Raw genomic sequence first — 25,950 nt, 5'->3', positions numbered from 1 at the left:
GCATCGCAATGGCGGAAAATTTGACAGAATCACGAGTGATCTGGTTGTAATATGTTGTGAATATGCTGTCTTGAAGGAATATTTGATTTGCGATGTTGCTGCTTTGTATATTTGTACTATTTTTAGGACTTTCCACAGTCCAAGGACAAGGTAAAGATTGATTGTTCTTTATAAACATTGGAAAAGTTATTCACTACTGTAGTCTTCACACGAAGACCTACAACACGAGATTCGTAATTGACCATACTCATTATTGTGTTCAAAATGATGATTAACATAAACCGCTCTTACCAGCGTTATTATAGTAACGTGTCTTCTATTTCAACTCACTCCGACTTGAATTTCAGTTATCAATTGGTAGTGGCATTATTCTCATTCTATCGGATATCGTGTCTGAACTTGTTCCATTTCTGCTGTTGTCACAAAATTAATATGCATTGTTTATTATTGGTTGACACTGATGAGACATAACATGACAGTATATATCATAAGGTTTTCATTAACTTGGGTGTTGGTAAAGAGAGAGAAATAATAAAAATACATAATCTGAGTTTAATTTTGTGTCGAACAGGGAGAGTGTATATTGGGTATGCTGGCAGTTCTGTGGTGCCTGTCCTCCGATTTTCCAGCAATGATGCTACACTAACAGTTCCAGTGTATTTACAAGTAATGAATGCCACAGATGTTGCTGCCGTAGAAAGTCTTAATCCTAATGTAAGTTGTGGTAATTGATTATCAGAATTGTTTATGTACATTTTTGCATGAACATAATTAGCGTACTTCGGTGTACTGCTTCCATTTGATGTTGACATTAAAGTTCAAACTCCTTTATTTTCATAAAGAATTGTAATACTTGCGCTTTATATTCATTTCAATGGAATTACAGTTTACAAATTTAATTGCTTAATAAGGTCTACACACACATAAAACTTTGCCTCCAATGTAAAATGTTGAAAAGTACAGAGTCCATAGTCTCTGATAGTCTCTGTTTCAATCATAAAGGCTGATACTATGTCTAGGGCACACATTTTCTGGCCAGTTGAGTCTCCTAGCAAAATTAGATAAAAATAGTGAATTTTAAAATATTGTGATAATGAGTTTGCACTTAATTTTTTGTTCCAGATGATCTCCTGCAGAATATATTATGTGAAAGTCCTATAACAATCTCTTATTTGTTTTATTTAGTAAACAGAACAGCATCCAACAGTTTTCCAATAGTTACACTTTTTTCCTTCAAAGTAATATACTACATAATGTATTATAGATAACTTCTTACCTCGTACACAAACAATGCTTTTGATCAGGTCTAAGAAGTATTTATTTGGTAGTTTTACCTTTAAAATGTGTGATATATTTTGTACATTGGTGTATAGGTGGTGGTGTCCTGTGAGCTGAGCTACCCTGTTGAAGGTTACAGTAGAGCCAGTTTTGTTGATGTTACTGTAGGCAACACTAATACCAACAGCACTGTCAATTTTAAGTAAGATTTTTTATCAACAACTTTTAGATGGTGATTGAAAGTTTTGATGAATTTTTTTCACAAGAAAAACAGAATCCTTGGGTCAGCCCAAAAGAGCAATTCATTGTCCTCACATAGGATTAAAAACTTAGCTTTCAGTTTGTAAAATGTATAGGTATTAAAGACAAATAAAAAATTGTATTTGCATGAATGAAAAGAACCTATAAGCTCAGTTTTTGTAATTTGATATTTTTATCAGCGGTAATTTGCCTGCACTAAGATTAAAATCTAGGACCTATGGTGTATCATTCTTATGCTCAACTGGTTAAGCAATGAAAAGTTCTTTCTGGCTGAGCAGTATATTGCAGCTAGTATTTACCAAGTACAAATTTGTAAGTGTCTGTTCAAATTATGATTTTGTGCATCTTTTTAAACCTACATTTCAGTATAAATAATCCTGGACGCACCTTAGATGTGCGATGCTTTGGCGTTTCTAACAATGGCTTGTTTACAAAGACTGGATCCATCAGCTCCCCAGTGTAAGTTATGTTACTGGTTAAGTTTAACATGTAGTCGATATATATATGTTTTAAAACTTGCTTGTGAAGATGCTTTTGTAACATAACCTAAACCAGTTTAAATTTTCCTGTCTTAAAGGGGTATTGATTTGAAGGCTTTATCAGCCTATCATCATCAGATAGTGGCTATTCAAATCACCCTTCAACCATGGTCGATCATCAGCTGTCCATCTGTCTGTCCTTAAATAATCCTTGTTATTGTAATTTCCTGCGAAATACTTGATGCATTATTTTTATTTTTGATATGTAGGTTCCCCTTGGTCTCTAGTTGTGTACTGTCCCATTTTTTGATTAGAAAAACAAAATGACAATCTTGGATTTTGACAGTAATATTTTATTATAACTATTTCTGGAAAAGTATTGGACGGATAATTTTAAAATTTCATATGTAAGTTCCACTTTGTCCCTAATTATGCTTGGGACTCATTAGAAAAACAATGGTCGACAGACAGCCATCTTGGATTTTGACAATACAGTTGTTATAATTTGCTATCACTGTTTCCGCAGAAGTATTGGATTGATCATCTTCAAATTTTTTATACAGGTTCCCCTTGGTCCCTAGATGTGTACTACCTTTGTATTTGATTTTGAAATAGATTAGAAAAATAATGTAGCCAACAGGCAGTTTCTTTGGATTTTGACAGTGAAAGTTTGTTATGGGTTTCTTCATCAGAACCATTTTATGAGTCTTTTTCAAATTTCATATGTATTTTCCCCTTTCCCTAATTGTGCCTGTTTGATTTTGATACTGTGATGACATAAACAAACAGGTGTCCATCGTAGATTTTGACAATGAATGATTTTTTTACATGTTATGTGTTCCTAGCTTCCATACACTCCAAGTTTTTCATAATATAACCCAGATTTTCATTCAGTGTTCTCCATACACCAGTGCTGTAGTATATTCTGTTAACACCCAGATATATTATGTAAGTGACCAGGTTATTTTTCTTTCCTTTGAGGATTAGAAAAATAAGAGAAGTAAGATATATTTCACCTTGAAGATTGCAAGGCTTGTGTAATTTAGTGTTGTCTTGTCCAAGCTTGACAATTTACTTATTATTTCTATTATATGTCATGTATATTACATTATCCTTGTCTTATCATTATAACTTCTCCAAATAAAACTGTACTGTCAGTGACACAGACTCTGTTCTGTTAGGGTGAAGGCTTCATTTAAGTGCTTTCATGTTTCTGTTTGTATTTCAGCCCGTTTACCATTGTTACTGCCCCAAAAGTCAGTATTTGTACAGATGGTGGGGTGGTGGTACAGAACTTGCCACGAACAACAAAGCAGAGCTTTCTGGTAGGATTTAGGTAAGCTACAGTATAATGCATTTATTAAAAGAAAGAAACATTGCAGATTTCATTACAGTAATTAAGTATATTTCAGATGCCTGGTTCAGGAAGTCCCTGTAGGATTTTTATATAGGTATTTCATTAATGGGGACCTTTTCAGATTAAATGGGATCCTTCTATATATCTGAAATAGAATTCATGAAAAATTATTGGAATCCTTTTTAATTTCTATGGACCCAAAGTCTATAGGGACAGCTTATACACAAACTCATTCACCCACACACTAACTCATTCACCCCCATACTAACTCATTCTCATTCACCCACACACTAACTCATTCACCCACACACTAACTCATTCACCCACATACTAACTCATTCTCATTCACCCACACACTAACTCATTCTCATTCACCCACATACTAACTCATTCTCATTCACCCACACACTAACTCATTCTCATTCACCCACACACTAACTCATTCACCCACACACAAACTCATTCACCCACACACTAACTCATTCACCCACATACTAACTCATTCTCATTCACCCACACACTAACTCATTCACCCACACACTAACTCATTCACCCACACACTAACTCAAACTCAATCACACACACTAACTCATTCACCCACACCCACACACTAACTCATTCTAACATTCACCCACACACTAATTCACCCACACACTCATTCACCCACACACTATTCACTCATTCACCCACACACTAACTCATTCACCCACACACTAACTCATTCACCCACATACTAACTCATTCTCATTCACCCACACACTAACTCATTCACCCACACACAACCCACTCACAAACTCATTCACCCCACACACTAACTCATTCTCATTCACCCACATACTAACTCATTCTCATTCACCCACACACTAACTCATTCACCCACACACTAACTCATTCACCCACATACTAACTCATTCTCATTCACCCACATACTAACTCATTCTCATTCACCCACACACTAACTCATTCACCCACACACTAACTCATTCTCATTCACCCACACACTAACTCACCCACACACTAACTCATTCTCATTCACCCACACACTAACTCATTCACCCACACACAAACTCATTCACCCACACACTAACTCATTCACCCACATACTAACTCATTCTCATTCACCCACACACTAACTCATTCACCCACATACTAACTCATTCACCCACACACTAACTCATTCTCATTCACCCACACACTAACTCATTCACCCACACACTAACTCATTCACCCACACACTAACTCATTCACCCACACACTAACTCATTCTCATTCACCCACACACTAACTCATTCACCCACATACTAACTCATTCTCATTCACCCACACACTAACTCATTCACCCACACACTAACTCATTCACCCACACACTAACTCATTCACCCACACACTAACTCATTCTCATTCACCCACATACTAACTCATTCTCATTCACCCACACACAAACTCATTCACCCACACACTAACTCATTCACCCACATACTAACTCATTCTCATTCACCCACACACTAACTCATTCACCCACACACTAACTCATTCACCCACACACTAACTCATTCACCCATTCACCTCATTCTCATTCACCCACACACAAACTCATTCACCCACACACTAACTCATTCTCATTCACCCACACACAAACTCATTCACCCACACACAAACTCACACCACACACAAACTCATTCACCCACACACAAACTCATTCACCCACATACTAACTCATTCTCATTCACCCACACACTAACTCATTCACCCACATACTATTAATCTTTGTTACTGTTTGATTTGGATTTGATGATACATCCAAGATAGAGGTAATATTGATGTTAGGAAAATAAAGTGATATCAATGCTATTGACAGTGGTATTTCAGATAATATAAATATCCCTTAGACCTGCACATGACGAGAAAAGAAATGTTCTTTCTTTCACTTATAAAAAAAAAGATTCTAACATTGATTTTAGAATAAAATCTGACATCTGTTTTATTAGTGAAGCCACCTTGGGTCCTGTAGACATCATCTGTATAGTAGGTAAGTAAATGTCTTTACTTACAATCTTATAGCCATGGTCAGGTAGTTGAAAAACATGACTTTCTTGCTGGAATCCTTAACATTGATAGTTTTTATATGAGAATAAACCTGTGAACTAATGAAATTGTGTCAAAGTTATCCACCTTTACAACATATTACTTTAATAAGTTTTAGAATTGGTCTGCTGATATGTTTATTGTTTAGATTACTTTGGGCCAAGTGAGCTTATACCATGGTATATCATCTTCCCATTTGTCTATGCAGCATCAGCTGTTTCCATTAGATGACTTCTTCTCATTGACCAAAAGGTCAACAATTATGGTACATGTATTTGGCTGGAAGGTTCTTTGCATGAAGCTGATAAAAACTGCAAAAGAAATGACCATGACTCATTATTAAGATCACATGTGTGTCAAATTTGTAACAATAACCCTTCACACAACTTCTTTTGATGAACCAGAAGGCCTAGAGTCATGTTATTTGACTTGAAAGTTTTATCAGACAAAGCCTGGCAAATCTTGGAAGTGAAATAGTTTTGACCCATATTCAAGGTCACAGGTGTCAAATTTGCTAAAGCTTCAAACAACTCCTAACAATAAACTAAAATGTCTCGAAGCATAATATTTGAGTGAAAAGTTCTTTGAATGAATCCATACAGATTTGTTAAATGAAATAACCTTGACCTTTACTAAAGGTCACAGAAGTCCAATTTATAAAACCTTCCAACAAATTCTCCAATTATAACAAGAGATGAAGCCCAGTAAACTTTACAAAGGCAGAAATGACCTTGACACTTATTTAAGGTCACAAGGTTCAAATTTGGTGAAATCTTTAAGCAACTTCTGCTTATGAACTAAGACTTTGATTGTCAATTATATAAAGTGTTAATGTACTGGTATATGTAAATTAGAAGCATTGAATATGTAGGGAGCAGTTTATTCAGCTGTGAAAAAAAGTCTTTTTTTTAACAGTGTATGAATTAAAACATAAAACAGCATTAATACTGGAATTTCAGCTGGGAGTGGAACAACACAGCTGAACATTTCAACTGTCACGTCCAGTGCCAATGAAAACAGGACCACGGTAAGCTCATCACACTAATCATATTGATGATTTTATTTACTCTGTTTATCACCCTATGAAAAGCCAGCTTATTTTGAAGCAGAGTCTCCTTGTTTAAACACAAAATAAAATGAAGGAGGCCAGTTACATGCTATCCAGAGAAATTGGGGTAAAGTATTCTGCCCAAGGACACAACCATAATAGCACCAGGCCATTCATGATCTCAGCTTTTTGGAGAACCACCATCTGCCTTGTGTATTGATACTCATGATAAAGAAATACTAAGTACTCTATAAATAACTTAGGTGACTTTGTTCATATAGACTTTTAACCTGTGTTTATATAATTTAGAACTCTTTACTCATGTAGCTGTACTTTTAAGCCATGTTTATATATAATTGAGAACACTATACTCATATAGGTGTACTATTAAGCTTTGAGGGATGGTTGATAAGCTGTGAGCCTAGAGGAAGTTAAGCAGGGATGTCCTTTTTCAGCTCTGGTGTCATTTGATCAATTTATGTCGAAAAAGTAGCACTCTTAAGTAAACAGGGCAAGTGACTTTTTGCAAAATGGACAAAATTCCTGAAAGAGCAGTGAATCAATATTTCTATAAGAAAGATCTAGCACCTAAGGATACCCATACTGATATGGTAGCAACACTAGGGAATGATGCTCCTTCATATGCTACAGAGAAAAGTTGTACTGTAGAATTTAAGCATGGTAGGCAGAGCCTTGGGGATGATGCCTGTCCTGGAAAGCTTGTCACTGCTGCAACCCCAGAAATGGTCAGCATTTTCCATGATATTGTTATATACTGTAGCTGTACTTTTAAGCTGTGTAAGATGTATATATATCGTTTACAGGTGACTTACAGTCTGAATAATGCTGGCACACCTGTAACGGTCAGATGTTCCGGCCAATCGCAGGGAGGAACGAGACAGTACTTACATAGTACCTCTGCAGGTAAGTCAGGTGTTGTTTACATCTCTGTGAATCTGGAAACATGTCACCTCTACAGGTAAGTGAGGCATTCTTTACATCTCTGTGAATCTGGAAACATATCACCTCTACAGGTAAATGAGGCGTTCTTTACATCTCCATTAACGTAGAAACTATGAAATGTTGATTCTGATAAAATGCTTAATGAGGAAACAGGAGACTACTATATCAATATATATATATATATATATATATACAGCAAAAAGTTAAAACACTGGAAAACACAAAAAGTATTTTGTCCTAAACTGAATAGTCTTACCTAAAATTACCAGAGCTATGTTATCTCCAGTGTCAATATGACATCACAATCCCTATCTATGTAAATATGTAAAACATCTGAAGAAGAAATGAAAGAGCTTATGTTTTACATCATGTGTTTTACAATGTTTTAACTTTTTTTTTCTATATTTACTGGGCATGGAGAATTCACCACATTTTCAATATATATATATATATATATATATATATATATATTTACACACACTAAGAGATGGTAGAATGAAAGTCTGCCTTCCTAAAGTAAGTCTATATTAGATGGTAATTAATTCCACGATTTCTTTATTAAACTTCTGTACTAATTAAGCTGTGTAGTGTTATTGTCATTGCTTTTCTCATTCAGGGGATTTTGTTCAGTTTACAATGAATAGCCCACAACTGAGAATATATCCTCGATACATGGAGTCCACATCACCGTCCTTCAATGTAAGTCACACTGATGTTTAGAGTAAAGCTCCATGATTGAACCATTCAGACTTAACCTGAAAAGCTGGGTTTTTTTCCACTTTATGACACCCTAAAAACAATCTGTACATTGTAAATTTGTTGTTGATGTTTTCAAATTTTTCATAGCTTAAATGAAAAGCAGGGAAAATATTTCTCAAAAGCATTTATTATATACAGAATAATTAGCTAGAAATGAGATGTAACTCTTTATTCTCAAGAAAACAAGATTAAAATGTTTATTCTGTTGTCTGGTATAAGATAGGAGCCTCTGTGAACATATTTTTGATATTTTGTGGAATATAACACTGGATTATTACAATATCAGGCAATATTAAACAAAAATGTACTCGGGATTATTAAAATTTTACACTTACAAAGCAACACTAGATTTAAGACAGTCCTACTCTAAGAAGAAAACACTTGGACTGTTTGGACAATCTCTCAGATTGGTAAATATCACAGTAGAAATGTTTTCACTACACTATAAAACCAGATGTTTCATGTGTAAAATGTTAAAATATTTTATCTGGTTTATAGATGCTGGTGGTGGTGGAGTCTGCTCCTGATTCAGGGGTACCCCTACTAAGCTGTCAGGCCTCTGTCTTCAATAACACTCAACAGGTGGCTGAGGCCATCAACCAAACCAATCTGGCAGGCAATTGTCCCATAGCTACTACAACTACTACTACAACAAGTAAGAAGGGGTTTAGTACGATACTTTGATTAGATTTGTTTGGTGTTGATCTAACCTTATTCTGTTGCTTCTAAATTCTACTTATGTGTTTAATTACATGTAAATGTGTAGTTAAATCACAATTTTTAAAAAAATTGTTATGCAACACAATTTTTCATTGGATAATTTTCATAATCTAATCCCTGATATACTCATGTATTCTGATGTTGGCCCAAAGATGCTGACCATCTGTCCTGTAGAGGCAATAATTGACATTGGAGAAATTTATTATAACGACATGCAAGAATTTGTCATTGAAATATTCAGTGGAGAGTAGGATGTTGATAATCTTTATGATATATTCCAATACATTTTTCTATGCTTCAAGTGAGTTTGTCAGTGATGTCTGTAAACATGATGACCCTTACAGAAGATGATATTCACAATCCAGGGATCAACTTCAGTGAAAAGATCACAACGAAATAAAATGTCACATAGCATTTTCTCCTACCCTTACTGGATAATTGTATACAGAATGATACAGAAATCTCAGTGTCGATTTGAAAAAAAACATTACCACAACTTTGTCTTTGTCACCAGCTTCTCCTTGTACACTAAAAATCAATATAAACAACAAGTTAGACAGATAATTGATGCAGGAAAACATTATAAGCCTACTCATATGCTCCCTCATCCTGAACCAAATTAACTTGATAACTTGACTGGAAAGTGGCCAGAGTTTCTGTGTCATCGATTGTTGAAAGGATTGTTTTGATTGGCTAAGAATATGAGAGGTACCATTTTGAAAACAATTGTGCAAATCTTAGTTTTCATTAAATTTTATTGGTATTGTGGTAGTTACTTTTAGACTCAAATGATTTAGAATAAGGATAGTATGCTTGTTTTAATGCATATGCTGGAGACTAGATCCATGAATTTTGTCATTTTATCACTTGCCTGCATCTCATGTTAAAACTAAACTTAACGATCTTGTATAAAAACAAGCATGTCATCTCCTAATTATATTCCAATATACATTTATCATGACAATTATAGTTTTAAAAATTGATAATAGCAAATTTCTTTCCTTAATTATAAAAAGGTGGTTATTTGAAAAGTAGCAAATATCTTAAAGATACAGAATATCAGTTGAACAAAGTTCAAATTCATAGATCAAAATGAAATTACAACATCACCAAAACAAAAATAAATGGTTGAACATTGTTTTTTGGTTTTTTTTGTTTTCTGTAAGAAATTGATATGGAGTCATAGATTAAGTAAATTCTGTTGACTAGGAAGTGAAGCTGGAACATGGAAATATTGTAAACATAATTTTGAATATATAAGACAATAAAAAGCTAAGCCAGTTTTGCTCAAACTCTCATGAAGATAAAGTATGCCTTTATGAACATTTTTTTCTTATAGACTGCACTTCTGTTTTGCTTGGTTTTTCACCGGGGCCAAGATAATTTGATGCTTCAATGAAGAATATTAACTTTTTAAACTTGCCACAGATAAAACTTTAAGTTTGTTACTAAATGTACTTATTATCTTGTGTGTATGTTTGATTGATTTTTCATCCCTCATTTTTTCATCTGCCTTTGCTTCTTTGGAATTGTGTGACTTTGGTGAGTTTTCCACCTATGTAGGGTAGAATATCTGCACACTTTACTCACCCGCACTTGTGAAAGATTCATATGAATATATTGTACACAGAAAACAGCAGTTTAATACTCATACTGAAACTTTCAACTGTTAACTTTGAATGTTAATATATACTCGGCACCAATGAAAACGCAACACTAAAATTTTGGACATAATATATTCTTCACAACAAGGATTAGATTCTTATTCTGCTGTATTTAACCACAACACAATGCACAACAAAACTAACGAAATAATGGTCGAGTAATATCAACTCCTTGTCGTACCACAGGGCATTGTCGTAAAAGCATGAGTTTGCACGTCGGCGCTCTAAAGTGCGTTATATCCTTGCTCAGTCACTACTAGTGAACCATGTAGTTACAGGCAGACATTTTTCCGTCATCAATTTTTTAAATTGTCATCATTATTTGCTACAAATGCCTCGACTGACAGACAATGAAAGACACGAAGCTCGGGGTATGCTGGCAGGAGGGCTTTCTCAGAGGGAAGTTGCCAGGAGAATGGGTTGTTCTGCTTCCACAATCAATCGACTGGCAGAACGAGTGCGACAAACCGGATCTGTGAGAGATCGGCCTCGTCTGGGGCAACAGAGGGTGACGACGCAAACCAGGACCGTTACATTCGACTTAGTCAACTGCGACAAGAACGGCTACACAGACGATAGGAAGTCATGGCAGACGTTTGTCAGCTAGCACTGTGCGCCGTCGCCTTCGCACAGCCAGATTGGCGTCGCGCCGTCCAGTTAGAGGAAACGAATTGACTCAAATTCGCCGTCAAAATCGTCTAAATTGGACAAGACAGCGCCGAGGATGGACCCAACGTTGGTGGGCTGGCGTCCTGTTCACAGACGAATCGAGATTCCGCCTCAGAGGAAATGACGGTAGAATTTGAGTGTGGCGACGTCGAGGTGAAAGGTTTTTGGACTGCAGTGTAACGGAAACGGATAGGTGGGGCGGGGCAGTGTGATGGTGTGGGGAGTTATCTCTTTTGCATACCGTACCCCTCTATTAATTATTGACAGCAATCTAACAGCACAGCGCTACATCAACGAGGTCTTAACTCCTGCTGTTGTTCCGTTCTTTGCTGGACACCCAAACGTAGCGTTATTACAACAGGACAATGCACGACCACATACCGCTCGTATCACAACAGACTACCTTCAACATCAGAACATCACAACCCTTCCGTGGCCCGCGTTTTCCCTGGATCTTAGTCCGATCGAGCATCTTTGGGACCAATTGGGTAGGGCTGTGAGAGAGCGACCACAACAGCCCCAGACGCGTCGGCAGCTTGAAATCGCTCTTCAGGAAGAGTGGAGGAACATTTCTCAAATCAAAATTCAACGCCTTATTCGGTCAATGCCTCGAAGATGCCGCACTTGTGTCCCTGCAAATGGTGGGCACATTAGATATTGAACGTGGTAATTTTGATTTTGGGGGTATGGACATTAGTCACCGGAAATCAAAGTATTCCCATGATGTAGTGCTGATTGCATTGAGTGAATTTTGTTATGGACATAATCAACTTTTAGGTATTTTATTAAATATTGTATTCAAAACTATAACTGGTAAATTTTGACAGTAATTTAAAGGTGTTGCATTTTCATTGACGCCGAGTATATATATAATATGTATGTTATTGAAACAACAACTTCCAGTTTGATATAATCATCAGCCCACCACATTCAGGTGATGGGCTATTTGAATTACCCTATAACTGGTCTGTCATCCATCCGTAAACATTTAATGTATTGCATCTAATGAACAGTTGACAAGTTGTCATCTTGGATCTTGAAAATGAAAGATTGTTATCAATGTTCCTTGAGAAGTACTGAGTGAATCTTTCTTAAATTTCACATATAGTTTCCCCTTGGGACTGATCAGAAAAACAATGGCTGACAGGTGGCCATTTTATTTTATTTGATGATGAAAGCTTGTTAACACTATTTCTTGAGGAGTAGGGATGGATCCTTCTCAAATTTCATACGAAGTATTTGTGCCCTTTTTACTTTGACTCTCATCAGGAAAAGAAAATGGCTGATGGGCAGCCTTCTTGGATTTTGATATTAAAAATTATTATCTCAATTTCTTAAGAGAAATTATCAAATTCCTCATAACTAAAAGTAAAAGCTGGGGAAAGAAGCGGAAGAACTAACAAAGATCAAACAATAGTGAGTGCCAGGATCCCTCTTACAATTGTTATGGACATAGATATCAGTATGAAATTTGCCTTTACAGTATACCGTAAATATTCGCGTATAGTGCGCACTTTTTTAAGCTGAAACTGTCGTGTCAAAAAGGGGGTGCACACTATACGCAGGTACATGCCATTCCTGGGGTTATCATTCCCGAGTTCTGCATCCGCCATATTGGATTACCTCCCTTCACATAGTTATATGTAAAAGTCGTCAGTCTTATATGATAGTTTGGAGATAAAAACAACAAAAAAATGAAATAAAAAAATGTTTTAATCATCTGCCATTCACGCTAGCATTACGGTGAATCTAATTTTTTTTCGTTTCCCGTCGGTCTTACTATTGGTCGGGGCTATAGTAGTGTCTGAATTTCTGCCTCATTTTGATGCTGTATCTGTGGAATTCAATGAATCCGGAAGTTTTTAGGCGATTGTCGTTCTGTTCATAAATCGGACAGCCCATGCAAATGGCGTTCGCTGTTTCCCCATGTCGAAGTCGGTGTAAACAATCTATCATTAAATACCTTCGGATACCGCGATGGGTACAGATACCATGAAAGATCATGCCTATACTGAACAAACCACCTGCTTTTATGGGGACAAGGTAGGATTGAAAATGTTCAGACAGTTAAAACAACATCGTTTTCTGACCAATAGTACGCGTTCAGCCCAAGCCGGGTGTCATCAGTCTCCTCATACTCAACGTGTTAACTGTCATTAACCGTTAATTATACAATCAGCCAAGCCTTTCATGCTTGTTAGGTCACCTGGGTAAATTTGTTTACTTAAGGTAATTACATGTGTTAGGGTCACGCTCATTGTGGTTTCCTAATTATCAATGGATCAGACCACATCAAATGTTTCGTCGCAGTGACCCGTCAATTAATTTTTCTGTAGATTTTTTTTTTAAAATCTGATCTCCAAAAAGTACCTGCGCACTATACGCGAATATTTACGGTATATACAGTGCTCTGAAATAGTAATTATATTGTATTCTGTTTATAAAATAATCAGGAGGGTAAAGGGTCTTAAGATTTGATACAAAATTCAAAATTTCAGGCTTCACTTTACATCTACGTGACGTATCCTGCTTATTGTTTAGTATTAACAAATAGTGCTTGGTAAAGGAAGTGACATCTAGTGGGTGAGGTATTTATGGTTAAGGTATAATAAACTAACATAGTAAATCAAGATACACAAGTGAATTTCCTAGAATGTGCAATACCAATTTTTGAACAGTATTTCAATTCCATGTTTAAGAATGTCATTTTCATATAAACACTACTAGAAATAAAATTTGAGATGAAGATGATCAACTGGGAATACAGACAACTGTTAAATATTTGACCTTCACTTCTGCTGACCTGAGACTAGTTCTCCTGTTACTGATTCAGGACATGGAAGAAACCGTGAGCAGCGCTATTAAAAGAAAGCCAGTACCATACTGTTAGGCCTAAATAACTGAAATGTAGTCAAAAAGTGAAACTAGTAGTGCTATTTGGTCACTGATGATAGCTCTGGTCCAGCTCCACCTTATTATACATATACATATATATATATATATATATGTATATGTATATACAGTTTAACCTTGGTGATACATACATGTAGTGCTCTAACAAGTTGATGCTTTGATGAGAACTTGTAGTGAGATAAGTGTATATAGTATAACAAATGACTTTGATGAGAACTTGTAGTGAGATAAGTGTATATAGTATAACAAATGACTTTGATGAGAACTTGTAGTGAGATAAGTGTATATAGTATAACAAATGACTTTGATGAGAACTTGTAGTGAGATAAGTGTATATAGTATAACAAATGACTTTGATGAGAACTTGTAGTGAGATAAGTGTATATAGTATAACAAATGACTTTGATGAGAACTTGTAGTGAGATAAGTGTATATAGTATAACAAATGACTTTGGTGAGAACTTGTAGTGAGATAAGTGTATGTAGTATAACAAATGACTTTGATGAGAACTTGTAGTGAGATAAGTGTATATAGTATAACAAATGACTTTGATGAGAACTTGTAGTGAGATAAGTGTATATAGTATAACAAATGACTTTGGTGAGAACTTGTAGTGAGATAAGTGTATGTAGTATAACAAATGACTTTGATGAGAACTTGTAGTGAGATAAGTGTATATAGTATAACAAATGACTTTGATGAGAACTTGTAGTGAGATAAGTGTATATAGTATAACAAATGACTTTGGTGAGAACTTGTAGTGAGATAAGTGTATGTAGTATAACAAATGACTTTGATGAGAACTTGTAGTGAGATAAGTGTATATAGTATAACAAATGACTTTGATGAGAACTTGTAGTGAGATAAGTGTATATAGTATAACAAATGACTTTGGTGAGAACTTGTAGTGAGATAAGTGTATATAGTATAACAAATGACTTTGATGAGAACTTGTAGTGAGATAAGTGTATATAGTATAACAAATGACTTTGATGAGAACTTGTAGTGAGATAAGTGTATATAGTATAACAAATGACTTTGATGAGAACTTGTAGTGAGATAAGTGTATATAGTTTAACAAATGACTTTGGTGAGAACTTGTAGTGAGATAAGTGTATGTAGTATAACAAATGACTTTGATGAGAACTTGTAGTGAGATAAGTGTATATAGTATAACAAATGACTTTGATGAGAACTTGTAGTGCGATAAGTGTATATAGTATAACAAATGACTTTGATGAGAACTGGTAGTTGGATCAGCGCCAGGCTTCTTTTCCTTCTTGCAGAGAAGTAGTGTTGAAATGACATCTCAACTTTTTTAACATTTTATTTTTTTGCACAAAAATCATTTTGCTTTTCAGAGATCATTTGAATTAGGCACAAACATCAAATGTATTAAATATCTATATTTAGATAAGATAAAGAAAATCTCCAGTAGGTCTATATGTTGCCATGAGTAACCAGTAATTCAATATCATTATTGTGACATTCTTAATGGCCCGTCAACAAATAAAAGGTCATTAGGGCCATCAACCAGTAGTTAGTCAATATGTTGCCATGAGTAACCGGTAAGTAAATATGTTGCCATGAGTAACCGGTAGGTCTACATAATGCTTTGAGTAACCAGTAGGTCAGAATGTTGCTAAGAGTAACCAATAAGACTTTATGTCACTGTCAGTAACAAGTAGGTATATCTGTTGCCATGGTTAACCACTAGTTCTGGGTGTTGCCACGAGTAACCAGTAAATCTTTATGTCACTGTAAGTAACCAGTAGGTCTATCTGTTGCCATGGGTAACCACTAGTTCTCGTTGTTGCCATCAGTAACCAGTAAGTCTTTATGTCACTGTAAATAACCAGTAGGTCTGTCTGTTACCATGGTCAACCACTAGTACTCGTTGTTGCCATGGTTACTCATGGCAACAACGAGTACTAGTGGTTGACCATGAGTAACCAGTAAGTCTTTATGTCACTGTAAGTAACCAGTAGGTCTATATGTTGCCATGCGTTACCAGTAAGTCTTTATGTCACTGTAAGTAACCAGTAGGTCTATGTGTTGCCATGAATAACCAGTAAGTCTTTCTGTCACTAAGTTACCACTAGGTCTATGTGTTGCCATGAGTAACCAGTAAGTCTTTATGTCTGTAAGTTACGACTAGGTCGATGTGTTGCCATAAGTAACCCTGAGGTCTGTTACATTTTACAGCTTCTCCTTCTACTACTACTGCCTCCACTGACGTCTCTGGTCCAGCCTGGGGTGCCCTCATTACGGTAAATTTGTCATTTTGTGTGCTTTAATCAATGGCTGCTTTGTTTTAGTGAATATCAACTTAAAACAAGTAATTCAGTTCTCTTTTTCAAACATGCATACATTAGATACGGTACATTTACCTACTGCAGAAGTAAATGGACAGCTCACCTAGGTAGACCAGCTCAACTTTTACAGATGATTCAGTTTCATTGAATATGGAATAATGTAACAATTTTCTCTTGCTTTACTGCTGATTTTATAGTGAAGGTGAATATTATTTATAGAAAACCAATCTGGTTAATGTGACACGTCGTACTGGAGTGACATCTGCCGTCACAGAGTATGTTGTGGTTACCTGCTGTAGTACAAGTGGCACTCCTATCCTCAGTGATGCTGTGTTTGTGGAGGTCAATCTCACACCCAATGTGACACTAGACTGGAGCAAGGCTACTGGTAAGTTTGTGGTATTTGTGGAGGTCAGTCTCTCACCTAATGTGACACTAGACTGGAGCAAGGCTACTGGTATATTTGTAGTGTATGTGGAGGTTAATGTCACGCCTAATGTGATATTGGACTGGAGTAAGGCTGCTAGCAAGTTTGTAGTGTTTTGTATAGGCCAATCTCTCACCCAATGTGACACTAGACTGGAGTAAGGCTACTGGTAAATTTGTAGTGTATGTCGAGGTTGACGTCTCACCTAATGTAATAGTGGACTAGAGCAAGGCTACTATTAAGTTTATAGCATAGATACAGGTCAATCTCACACCTGATGTGCCTATCACTTTTTTGTAGATTAATCATTTTGTCAAGACCAGCAGTTGTCCAATGATTTTTATTGTCACAAAAATCAAATTCTATTTCCTCAAAGTATACATAGACAGCTTTTTCTGTACCTGTTCTGTCCTCTGTTCAATATATTAATGTGAAAATCTATTGTAATATCAACAGATACATATAGGTTTGTTTTTTTTTCCAGCACAATCTGCTGTTAATGCTGGCAGGAAGTACCAGAATCCAGCCTATGTAGATGTGGCTCCATGCCCTTGTGATTTGACCTTTGACCTCTGTGACATTAACTGTTGCTGTGATACGGTGAGAATTTAACTTCTGTGGAATTAATCGCTTTACTCACACTTAACTAAATAGGACCATGTGATCTCCATGATCTCAGTTGTTAATTTGATAATACTGTCCTCTTCACAGCCAATACTGATAACCATTCAACCTTTGATAAAAGATGAAATTAAATAGAAAAACCCCCAGAAAAAAGTTTTGCATTGGGGTAGAAGATGGAACATCTGTGTTCATTCATCTGGGAATGAACCTGTTTCTGTTTCAGAATTGCACTGATGCCATGAAGAGCTCGTTTTCCTTCTGTGTTCCTGGACTGGCAGGGGGAGAGACAGCCCCTGTACCGGAGTATGACTGTGACTCCACACATCCACTTAAGGATGACTGGTTTCCCCTCATGTGTGTGTATCGGGAGTACAATGCCCTGCTTGGCTACTTCTACGCAAACTCACTAAGTGTTCGCTCTTCACAGAGTTTTCAGGAGAAAATTTCTGGAGAAGAATTTTACTCATACAAGTAAGTTTAAAAGTACTAAGAGTGTTACTTTCCCTTGCCCCCTCTCCTTTTCACTTGTGAATCTCACTACTAAATGGTACACATATTTGATGGAATACCCTTGTGTGACAACTGTCCTGCTTCTGTGTGTATAGTGATCTTCTGACTCCAGACTTCTGTAGTGGAACACAACTGATAGGATTCAGACTCTATTAGAATTATCTGTAGGATCAGTAACATTAATATTGTATAAAAGAAACCATTGATACATTTCCAAAGAAATTGATTTCCCTGGGAAAGTACATTGTAGTTCTATGCTATATGTTTAAGATCTCTTAATAAAGATGTTAGTATTTAATCTGGAACACTATATAATATGTAAGCTCTATTTATTTTACATTGCAAAACATGCTCTAAACTTAAAGTAATCACTGTTGTTTGCCCGGATGCAAGGGGTCTTGTTGGAGGAAACCAGAGTACCCAGGGAAAACATACGTGGTCTGGCTGGTGACCTATTACCTTCTCATGTCTGTGCCGGGAATCAAACCCGGATTCCTAAGGGAAACACGAGTGTGTTATCACTGCACAACCCAACCACTCAGCACTACCTGTTTATAAATCACAGTCAATGTTAAACCTGTGCTTCTTGTTTTTCATTCAGGGAGGAAGAGTCGAGAACATCAGCTACTTTGTCAACAGCTTATAAATCAGGGACAACAGTGACTGTTAGCCAGGACGGAACAAGTCAGGAGTATACTGTACCGCTGGTGCTACCCCACCGTGTGTTGTCTGGCCAGTGTACCCTGGCATCCCCAGTCCAATACCTAGTGGATGATAACACAGACTGCTTGATTGACCTGAATGAGGCCTCGTGTTCAGTAGATGGGTCTTTTAATGCCTTATTTTATGTGGAGTCAAGTAGTACAAGGAGCCCTTCCTGTCCCAAACCTTTTGTGGTTCGTGGTAACAATGGATTGGAAAGTACAACCATAGCTGTGACATCTGTAAATTATCATTGTACTACTGACTTCACAGGATATATCAAGGATAACACTGTAACATCACCCACACGACCTACAAACACAACAACATTTAACTACACAATGCCTAGTCTGGCTGATCAGGATGAATGTGGAAATGATATAACTACTGACTTTAACACTATTGCTACCAGTACCTCTGACGAGACCACCCTCCCTCCACGCTGTAGTTTTGATAATGGATACCAACGTCCACCTGTTCCATCATTCGATAATGCTAATTCTTTGTGTAGTAACACTGTACTGGAGGTGCGTTACAAGTTCCTTTGGTCTGGGTCACAGATACTGCAACTGAATGCCACAGTGATCATGGGAAATGTACCTGTAGGCTCTGTGATCACCCAAAAATTCTCTACAGAGTTTATACACAGCTTCAGTGGTAACATCAGTCAGGATGATTATTTAGGCCTCGGAACAAGCTTTGAACGATCAGGCTGGCCTGGTAAGTCTAGCACTTATGTAGCCTTATCTATTTTGGAATAATGTTTCTAAATATGTCAATTCAAATGATGGGAAACCTTTCCATACAGAAATTATGTTACTAACATAAGTAGAGAGTATGTAATTTTTTCTGGTTGAATAGATATAACTTTCATGACAGATTCAGATTTTTCATATCATGTGGAAATCTCAAGTGAAAATGTAATAATACATGCTGTTGAATATGTGGAAAATGTTGATAACCTGTTTATTGAAGTTGTCACAAAACTGAGGAAGTTTTCATTCTGTAAATATTATTAATCTGTATAATTTATATCTGTCACAAACAGGTTATGACAAAGGGAAGCCACTCTTCACAGGATCAGCAATGACCTTGAATGATGGGGCATTCTATGTTAATCAGAATACAAGCAGGCAACATGCCTTGTGGAGCACTGGTAAGTACACACAACAGACTGGGATGGATTTGGTTAAGATATTTTCAACATTTTCTACTGGTTATGGTCTATACTGGTTAAATGTCTTTAGACTTTATTGTAATGAGGAGGAAATTGATAATAGCCAAAATGTCAGCGCTATTTTTAAGATGTAAATGTAATGTGTTTCAATGAGGGTAGAAACAATCATGTATTTAGTGTTGTTTAATATGTTAATGGACTGTGCTACTGTGAGGGTAGACACAATAATGTATTAACTGTTACAATGAGGGTAGACACAATAATGTATTTACTGTTACAATGAGGGTAGACACAATAATGTATTTACTGTTACAATGAGGGTAGACACAATAATGTATTAACTGTTACAATGAGGGTAGACACAATAATGTATTTACTGTTACAATGAGGGTAGACACAATAATGTATTAACTGTTACAATGAGGGTAGACACAATAATGTATTAACTGTTACAATGAGGGTAGACACAATAATGTATTTACTGTTACAATGAGGGTAGACACAATAATGTATTAACTGTTACAATGAGGGTAGACACAATAATGTATTTACTGTTACAATGAGGGTAGACACAATAATGTATTAACTGTTACAATGAGGGTAGACACAATAATGTATTTACTGTTACAATGAGGGTAGACACAATAATGTATTTACTGTTACAATGAGGGTAGACACAATAATGTATTTACTGTTACAATGAGGGTAGACACAATAATGTATTTACTGTTACAATGAGGGTAGACACAATAATGTATTTACTGTTACAATGAGGGTAGACACAATAATGTATTAACTGTTACAATGAGGGTAGACACAATAATGTATTAACTGTTACAATGAGGGTAGACATAATAATGTATTTACTGTTGTTTCAGATTTTAATGGACTGTGCTACTGTGAGGGTAGACACAATAATGTATTAACTGTTACAATGAGGGTAGACACAATAATGTATTAACTGTTACAATGAGGGTAGACACAATAATGTTTTTACTGTTACAATGAGGGTAGACACAATAATGTATTTACTGTTACAATGAGGGTAGACACTAAAGTATTTACTGTTACAATGAGGGTAGACACAATAATGTATTTACTGTTACAATGAGGGTAGACACAATAATGTATTTACTGTTACAATGAAAGGGTAGACACAATAATGTATTTACTGTTACAATGAGGGTAGACACAATAATGTATTTACTGTTACAATGAGGGTAGACACAATAATGTATTTACTGTTACAATGAGGGTAGACAATAATGTATTTACTGTTACAATGAGGGTAGAAACAATAATGTATTTACTGTTACAATGAGGGTAGACACAATAATGTATTTACTGTTACAATGAGGGTAGACACAATAATGTATTAACTGTTACAATGAGGGTAGACACAATAATGTATTTACTGTTACAATGAGGGTAGACACAATAATGTATTAACTGTTACAATGAGGGTAGACACAATAATGTATTTACTGTTACAATGAGGGTAGACACAATAATGTATTTACTGTTGTTTCAGATGTTAATGGACTGTGCTACTGTGAGGGTAGACACAATAATGTATTAACTGTTACAATGAGGGTAGACACAATAATGTATTTACTGTTACAATGAGGGTAGACACAATAATGTATTAACTGTTACAATGAGGGTAGACACAATAATGTATTTACTGTTACAATGAGGGTAGACACAATAATGTATTTACTGTTGTTTCAGATGTTAAAGGACTGTGCTACTGTGAGGGTAGACACAATAATGTATTAACTGTTACAATGAGGGTAGACACAATAATGTATTTAGTGTTACAATGAGGGTAGACACAATAATGTATTTACTGTTACAATGAGGGTAGACACAATAATGTATTTACTGTTACAATGAGGGTAGACACAATAATGTATTTACTGTTGTTTCAGATGTTAATGGACTGTGTTATAATGCTGGAAGAAGACCTATAATGTTTGGGGAGGACTCCTTTACAAGTTGTGATATTTACCTCACAGCTGCTGACTTATATGGAGATTGTGAAGATTTGAGGTAAAAAAAAAGTTCTTGAAGTGTTAATGAGAACATGGGGTGTGGGGTGTGGGGGTGTGGAGGGGTTATGTCTCTTTGCAACTCAGTCTATTGTTTTCTGTCTTTCTTATGAGGTCATGTGATCAAAAGGTGTTTTTTTTTTTAATTTATGAGGTCTGCAGTTAATATATTTATTATATAAATACAATGGAGTAAAATGCTTAAGACTTTGTCCTCCATTCAAATTCTTAAGATCAGACATGTTTCAATAACAAAAATATATGCGTGCACTTTGTTTGGGTATTGAGTTAGTATAATGTTCAACTATATTCTTCATTATTCAAGGTGACATGGGACATTTGATTCCACTTTTGCAGAAAGCATGCCAGAACAATGATATTATCTTAACATTGATGTGTTCTCAAAATGTTTATAAAGGCTTCAATCTCTTTTCTTACCAGGAAATTACTAATCAATCGCTTGAACAACCTGATGGCTGCGGACAGAATTGGACGATTTGGTAATAATAATCCATATGACAGTAGCCACTGGGTTACAGTTCAAAGGTAAACACATGATTGTTTATTTAGAATATGACTGTCAAAGATTCCTAGTTGTCATTTCCTTTGCAATCAATAAATGGAAAGTAAAAACATGAATGTTGGTTAAGTCAGTTCACCAGTTTCAATATTTGGAAATACGGACATGACAGTATTATGGTGTTTGATGACTCTACATTCCTCCATGGTGAATGCCAGTGATGTGTGGAGATTATCTCATATACTAGGTAAAACAACATAGTGTTGTAAGATAGACTCTACATGGGCAATTGATTTTCAGAAAAAATATGTGTTTATCACTCTAAGATGTCATAGAAATACTGGTAGAATCAAGATCCACTACAACAATGTCTAAATCAGTAGTGTGCTGAAAATCATTTCGGCCTGAAATTTCAAAATCATCTTAATTTGATAACAAGAGTAAATGAGTAACACTTATAAACGTTTCTCTGGAATTTGGTAGCAGATGATGATAATCAAATGTTCATTAGGCTGAATGGTTGATGACCTTTCAGGGGTAATCTTTCCTATGTGTGTGAGCGCCCGGTCAACTTGACGGATGCAGACGTGATTGCAAGAGAATCAAGTGGAATGTGTACTGATGTAGTGACAGGAATTAACTTGGAAATAATGTACGCAGAGACTGGAAAATCTGACTACCAGCCTATCTATGAGGTCATAGGCGCCTTTATCAGGTAAGACTTTAGTTATGTATGCAGCGATAGGGAAACCCAGTAACCAGCCCATCTAGATCATATAATTCTTTGTCAGGTAAGACTTCAGTTATGTATGCAGGGACAGGAAAATATAACACCCAGCCTATCTAGATCATATGTTCCTCCATCAGTTAAGACAGGGGCATATAGTGTTAATAATGTTTATTCATCCTGTTAATCGTGTCCTGTCCAGTTGTATTATGTTTGGAATCAATGTTGATTCTTCATAATCTTTCACCTCATAGCATCAAAACATCAGCTATTTGACCTGGGCATATTCTGGCTTACACTTTAGAGGGAATATTCATGTCTTTTAGACTTTTTCTGGTTTACCGATAAAGTAATTGTTAATTCATTGGTTCCATTATATAATTGGATTATTGTACATGTTACAGTTACACTAACATCACACTGAACCTGACCTGTGGTACAAGTGGAGATCCAGCTTGTCAGGGCATAGGAGTGCAGGCTTTCCCCATCCATAGCACAGTCAACTTTGTCAAGGTGTCAGCCCAGACTCCACCCAGAATTGACAGGTACCCTTATGTTGTTATCTTGTATTTGTTTACTAATGATGATTTACTAAGCAGGTGTTGCACAGTGGACCAGGGAAATTGAGTTATTTTCAGACAAATTCATCAATTACCTTGGAATACAAATTAATTGATACTTATTTCTGTAATAGACAAGATCTACCATTGGAGCACCCTCTTCTTTAACTTGATACATGCAACAAATACATTTTCAATGTCATTGAATGGGACCACAATGTATTCATATATTATTGAAAAACATTTCATCACAAATTCTGTTTTGTGTTTAGGTGGCAGGAGTTCTATGATGCTTCAATCTGCAGTAAAGACACATGCTGGGAAGAGCTTATATACCCCCTGTCTAGTGCCTATGATGGTTCCAAACAGTTTGCCCTCGCAATGGTCCTCTTACTCATCCTCTTCATCATCGGCTATCTCATGCTTGTCCGGCCATGGTGGTCCATCAATATATAGCACACAACACTGATCAGCTAGGATGTAGTCAGTGTTAAAAATGGTGGCACAGATACTGATTCTAATTGTTAACGACCAACACGGACACAGATACTGATTCTAATTGATAAGGACCAACACAGACACAGATACTGATTCTAATTGATAACGACCAACACGGACACAGATACTGATTCTAATTGATAAGGACCAACACAGACACAGATACTGATTCTAATTGATAACGACCAACACGGACACAAATACTGATTCTAATTGTTAACGACCAACACGGACACAGATACTGATTCTAGTTGTTAACGACCAACACGGACACAGATACTGATTCTAATTGTTAACGACCAACACGGACACAGATACTGATTCTAATTGATAACGACCAACACGGACACAGATACTGATTCTAATTGATAACGACCAACACGGACACAGATACTGATTCTAATTGTTAACGACCAACACGGACACAGATACTGATTCTAATTGTTAACGACCAACACGGACACAGATACTGATTCTAATTGATAACGACCAACACGGACACAGATACTGATTCTAATTGTTAACGACCAACACGGACACAGATACTGATTCTAGTTGTTAACGACCAACACGGACACTGACACTGGTTCTAATTGATAAGAACCAACATGGACAGACCGTTATGGACAATGCCCAACAGGATGTGAGTGATACTTAGACCATCACAATCAACTTTCAGATTCTAATACCAGTGGTGCTGAAGGCAGTATCCAGATCCTGTCTACAGTTTTAGTGCTATGGACTGGGAAAGGGGAAATAGAGATGTAAGGAAAATGGGGGGTAAGCAGAGATATATAGGGGCTGGTCAGGGGTAGGTAGAGATTTATAGATGTGATTCAGAAGGATAGGTAGAGATATATAGGTGGAGCTGGTAGGTGGGGGGGGGGGGGTAGGAATATATATTGGTAGAGGCCTGGAGGGTAGGCAGATATGAGTATGAGGTCGGGGAAGGAAAGATAAAGATATCTTGATGGGGATCAGTGGATAAATAAAGATGTATGGATAAAGTTGAAGGGGGGTAGGGGGAGGGGGCTGGGCGCTGAAGTTAGAGGAGAGGTTAGGTAGAGATATATGGATGGAGGTCATGGTTTTCGGGGCCAGAATAATTTCACACCCTGTCACTCATGTAATATCACAACTACCTTCCCCACACCCTTGAACATATTTCATCATATCACTTATTTATGAAAAATGTAACAAGACAGGAGTTGATCAACTGGATCATGTTTGTATGGGGTATGAATGGTGCAGAGACATGTCTGTATGGGGTATGAATGGTGCAGAGACATGTCTGTATGGGGTATGAATGGTGCAGAGACATGTCTGTATGGGGTATGAATGGTGCAGAGACATGTCTGTATGGGGTATGAATGGTGCAGAGACATGTCTGTATGGGGTATGAATGGTGCAGTGATTGTTGTGACCTCATTCAGTCCAGACTGACAATTTTATTATATAAGAAAAATACTTTGCTTTTTTTCATTTTGTGATCATGGTTGTTCAATTTTGAATCTAAAATTTCTGTTACCTAGGGTATTATGTAACATCTTGAAATCAAAATTCCAGTAGATACAATAAGCAAAACCTAGGTAAAAATGTTGAGATTTTTTCTTTGTGTATCAATTAAGCATGATAATAATTT

General features: G+C 36.3%; 1 protein-coding gene across 1 annotated transcript; it reads left to right on the top strand.

Moving 5' to 3' along the window:
- Positions 1-73: 73 nt before the first annotated feature.
- LOC132545031 (serine-rich adhesin for platelets-like) lies at positions 74-24,534 on the top strand. Its single transcript, XM_060208699.1, has 21 exons — positions 74-150; positions 572-714; positions 1,374-1,480; positions 1,906-1,998; positions 3,247-3,354; positions 5,364-5,404; positions 6,420-6,487; positions 7,333-7,432; positions 8,088-8,170; positions 8,729-8,885; positions 16,385-16,467; positions 16,732-16,900; positions 17,424-17,539; positions 17,787-18,034; positions 18,675-19,495; positions 19,824-19,931; positions 21,884-22,004; positions 22,445-22,549; positions 23,059-23,238; positions 23,655-23,795; positions 24,083-24,534. The coding sequence occupies exons 1-21, from the start codon at positions 93-95 to the stop codon at positions 24,264-24,266; spliced, it is 3,234 nt and encodes a 1,077-aa protein (XP_060064682.1). The 5' UTR covers positions 74-92; the 3' UTR covers positions 24,267-24,534.
- Positions 24,535-25,950: the final 1,416 nt, after the last annotated feature.

This window comes from Ylistrum balloti, unplaced genomic scaffold, assembly GCF_031769215.1.
Source record: "Ylistrum balloti isolate Yb309-2 unplaced genomic scaffold, AGI_CSIRO_Ybal_v1 Utg369820, whole genome shotgun sequence".
NCBI classification, from domain to species: domain Eukaryota; kingdom Metazoa; phylum Mollusca; class Bivalvia; order Pectinida; family Pectinidae; genus Ylistrum; species Ylistrum balloti.
Note: the sequence above shows the minus strand (reverse complement) of the source record. Positions and strands in the feature narration are given on the sequence as shown.

Bases quoted from the DNA above. Each gene is read 5' to 3' on its own strand.
- LOC132545031 (XM_060208699.1), top strand. From the start codon at position 93: ATGTTGCTGCTTTGTATATTTGTACTATTTTTAGGACTTTCCACAGTC. The intron at 151-571 runs GTAAAGATTGAT...TGTGTCGAACAG, and splicing joins TTCCACAGTCCAAGGACAAG to GGAGAGTGTATATTGGGTAT. The intron at 16,901-17,423 runs GTAAGTTTGTGG...TTTTTTTTCCAG, and splicing joins AGACTGGAGCAAGGCTACTG to CACAATCTGCTGTTAATGCT.